General features: G+C 37.6%; 1 protein-coding gene across 2 annotated transcripts; it reads right to left on the bottom strand.

Annotated features, from left to right (window-relative positions):
* Nucleotides 1120-3043, bottom strand: LOC109849256. Of its 2 annotated transcripts, none has more exons than XM_020419068.1 (5): nt 2513-3043; nt 2040-2164; nt 1741-1929; nt 1602-1653; nt 1120-1505 (listed from the first exon to the last, which is right to left on the bottom strand). In XM_020419068.1, exons 1-5 carry the CDS (start codon nt 2789-2791, stop codon nt 1404-1406), a joined length of 747 nt encoding a protein of 248 aa, XP_020274657.1. In that variant the 5' UTR covers nt 2792-3043; the 3' UTR covers nt 1120-1403. The 2 variants fall into 2 exon arrangements, with proteins under 2 accessions (XP_020274657.1, XP_020274658.1); XM_020419069.1 differs by having other exon boundaries at nt 2543-3043.

Here is a 3313-nt window from a genome sequence, read left to right as displayed (position 1 = left end):
GTCTGGGTCAAGATTAAGGTAAAGGATCAAAATTCAGTTTATTTTACTTATTTGACCTTTTCTTTTGTTAAAATAATAATAATAATAATAATAAACTCAGTTTTCCTTTTTGACATCAAAGGGACCATTTGAACTTTAGCCCAGAGTTGGTATAACCTTCAAAAGTCTCGTTTCAGTAATTTTCCACTCAGTCAGTTTTCTTCTACGTTTCTTCTCACGTCAGAAAATACCAATGAAAATTTCCCTTCACTGGTAAAGTATGTGAATTATGTGTGGATAGTATTCAGTGTTGAAGGTAGAGGGATGCATTATGCAGTGCAGTATTTACCAGCTATAGTTGGTACCAGAAGGCTTCCATCAGCTTGGGAAGGGGTTGAGGAAGAAGGGTTAATGATTAAAATAGTTAACCTCTCATGAAAAGGTAAAAAATAATTAAATTTCTTTTGGATTAGATAGTTAAGATGAAGGGCGTTTTTTTTTTTTTTGGCATTTGGCAATTAAAGAAGAACAATTTTTCACTTTAGCCCTATTTAAATTTTTTATTATTAAAATCGACCTTTTTTTCTTTTATTTACCAAAACCGACCCGATTTCTTGATTAGTGGCTTAATTACATTCCTAATTAGTCAGGGTTGCTAACCCCGACTATTTAGGATATTAATTTTTAGGGTTTAAGGCTTCTAATTAGGGTTTAAGACCTTCCTAAATAGTCGGGGTTGGCAACCCCGACTAATTAGGAATGTGATTAAGCCGCTAATTAAGAAATCGGGTCGGTTTTGATAAATAAAAGAAAAAATGGTCGATTTTAATAATAAAAAATTTTAAAAGGGCTAAAGTGAAAAATTGTTCATTAAAGAAAGGTTAAGAAGGTTAATCTTGTTGTTATGTTTTTTCAAAATACCAATTTTAATCTTATTAAAAGTAGAAAAACTACCAACGATTCTTGGATAAATAGGTTCAAACTTCCTCTATAAAATGCGTGTGCACAACAAATTAGTTACTTCATATAACTCATAATTTGCAAAAGAGAGAGTTTTTATCGGTGAAACTTTTTACTAATGCAAATTGTACATGTGAAGTTATATTCATCCGCAAATGAAAGTGAAACAATAGATAAACATGCTACAAGCTAAGGAGATCGATCAACTTAATTAGTACGTAGTACTGTAAATGGTAGATCAACTTGTCGACTTCTTGATGGGCCGGACAATCCCGGTCATCTTCATCAAATTCAAAATTTTCTGCGGTTCAGTTATCAACTATGTGCTAATCTAGAGAAAGTGTTAATTCTTTCCAGCTTTACTCACTAGATACATTTTTAGTTCCAAGTATAACAAGTATACACGGAACATCACCGAAGCGATCAGACAGTGAACAGCAAATTACGACCGCTGCTGCCTTCGCCTATTGATCATCACCAGCAAACACCGATTTCAACCACCGCGAAAAATTGATCAAGAACGGTGTATACACAAAATAACATGTCGTCGTCCAACTGATCAATCCCTGTAAAACAAAGCAAAACTCGTCTTAACTTTTTGTCACAATTAATTAAGAGAGAAGTGCAAGAAGACTAATTCTTCACACTTGACAAAAACTTACCTCGCCGAAAACTATGATATCCGCCCTCGGATAATCCCATAGGTGAAAGAGTCTGCAGAAACATGGTAAAATTCAGAAAGTTATCTTAATAAATTAATCTCCATATGGCAAAGGTCGGTAATGATCATGAGGGTCTCACTTTATCAGTGGGATCTCAGCAAGAGGGCAAGCAAAGCCAACGAGACAAGCCAAGGTGAAGCCCGACCAAGTTCTATCGAGGAGGAGCCACACAAATTCTGCCGTTGCAAACAAGGTGTACGCTTCGATGTCGCTGGCTACGTTTGCTTTGTGCATTTCAGCGCTCAGCTCGATAAACGCTGCGAGAGTTCTAGTGAACGAGGTGGGGAGATCAAAATCAGCCTAGCTACGTACTTTTGGTTTTCTTGTTTGATTTATTAGTTATTATTCGAAGGAAGTTGCAGAACTGAGAATACTGACATTAAAGAGAGAATCGCTTTATCCAGGCTTCCAACTGGAGGTTTTGAGTTAGGAGGGGCTCTCTCGTCCAGATAGAGCTGCAGTAATCCTACAGTGCAGTAGAAAAGCCCAAGCAAAGGCGGAACCTAATCGAGAACAAATATTTATGGAGGATTGCTTAATTAAAATGTCTTTTCAGAAGCAACAGAAACATGGATAAATCTTTTCAAAAAAAAAAAAAAACAAGGATAAATCTCCCCTATTCATCAGGCTTTCGCAACAGGTTTTTCGATCTGTTTAATTTTACAACTCTATTTTTCACTTTTAGATTCTACAGATGACCTTTTTAATTTGTGGCTTGATTAATCAAATTGAAGAGCTTCTAAAAGTAACAGTTGAACTTCTTGCAAATGTTTGTACACGCATTTAATTGTTCTAACTACTTTTGACCAGGTTCGCTCTTATATTTCGTTGCAAAGCCACAAGATACATACATCTTGAAAACAGGTGGGTAGGATTGATACCCATATGCTGGTGCGAAGAGGGCCAATATCAACTGCTCCGTTGTGGTACGTCTGCAGGCTGACCCTTGAATGGATTCCATCAAGAAGAGGGCCCAAGACGAAGCCTGACCCAAATAGTGAAAGAGGAATTAAAGGCCGAGAGCCCTTGGGGGGTGCCTTTCTCTCTCTCCTCATGCTGCACAGGGTGTTGCTCCTCCTATAGGTCAATGGGGGAGGAGAAGAGAACACTGAGGCTACGTCGGCTCGCATACTTTTGTCTCTTTTTGGGGAAAGATTCAGGAGGAGGGGGAAATATTGGAGGATATTTTTATGTGGACGCGAAGGTATTTGTGCATGTTCACATGTGGGCAAGCTCAGAGCTCTTGGATTGACGAGTGAGGCTTTTAGGTACAATGTTTTTCTGAGTCTCCTGTTCACTAGGGCTTTCAGTAGGAGTGCAAAGTAATCTGTGTCTCTTGGGGTACAGATACAGTTAGTAAAACCTGTAGCTGATAGGATATAATTATGGATTCCGATATATAGTGAAATATCCGGATCCATACTTGAAATAGCAAGCTCAGAGCTCTTGGATTGACGAGTGAGGCTTTTAGGTACAATGTTTTTCTGAGTCTCCTGTTCACTAGGGCTTTCAGTAGGAGTGCAAAGTAATCTGTGTCTCTTGGGGTACAGATACAGTTAGTAAAACCTGTAGCTGATAGGATATAATTATGGATTCCGATATATAGTGAAATATCCGGATCCATACTTGAAATATATATATATATATATATA

The sequence above is a fragment of the Asparagus officinalis genome, chromosome 7, assembly GCF_001876935.1.
Source record: "Asparagus officinalis chromosome 7, Aspof.V1, whole genome shotgun sequence".
In the NCBI taxonomy this organism is placed as follows: Eukaryota; Viridiplantae; Streptophyta; class Magnoliopsida; order Asparagales; family Asparagaceae; genus Asparagus; species Asparagus officinalis.
The sequence above is the reverse complement of the archived record's forward strand: the minus strand, read 5'-3'. Positions and strand labels throughout refer to the sequence as shown.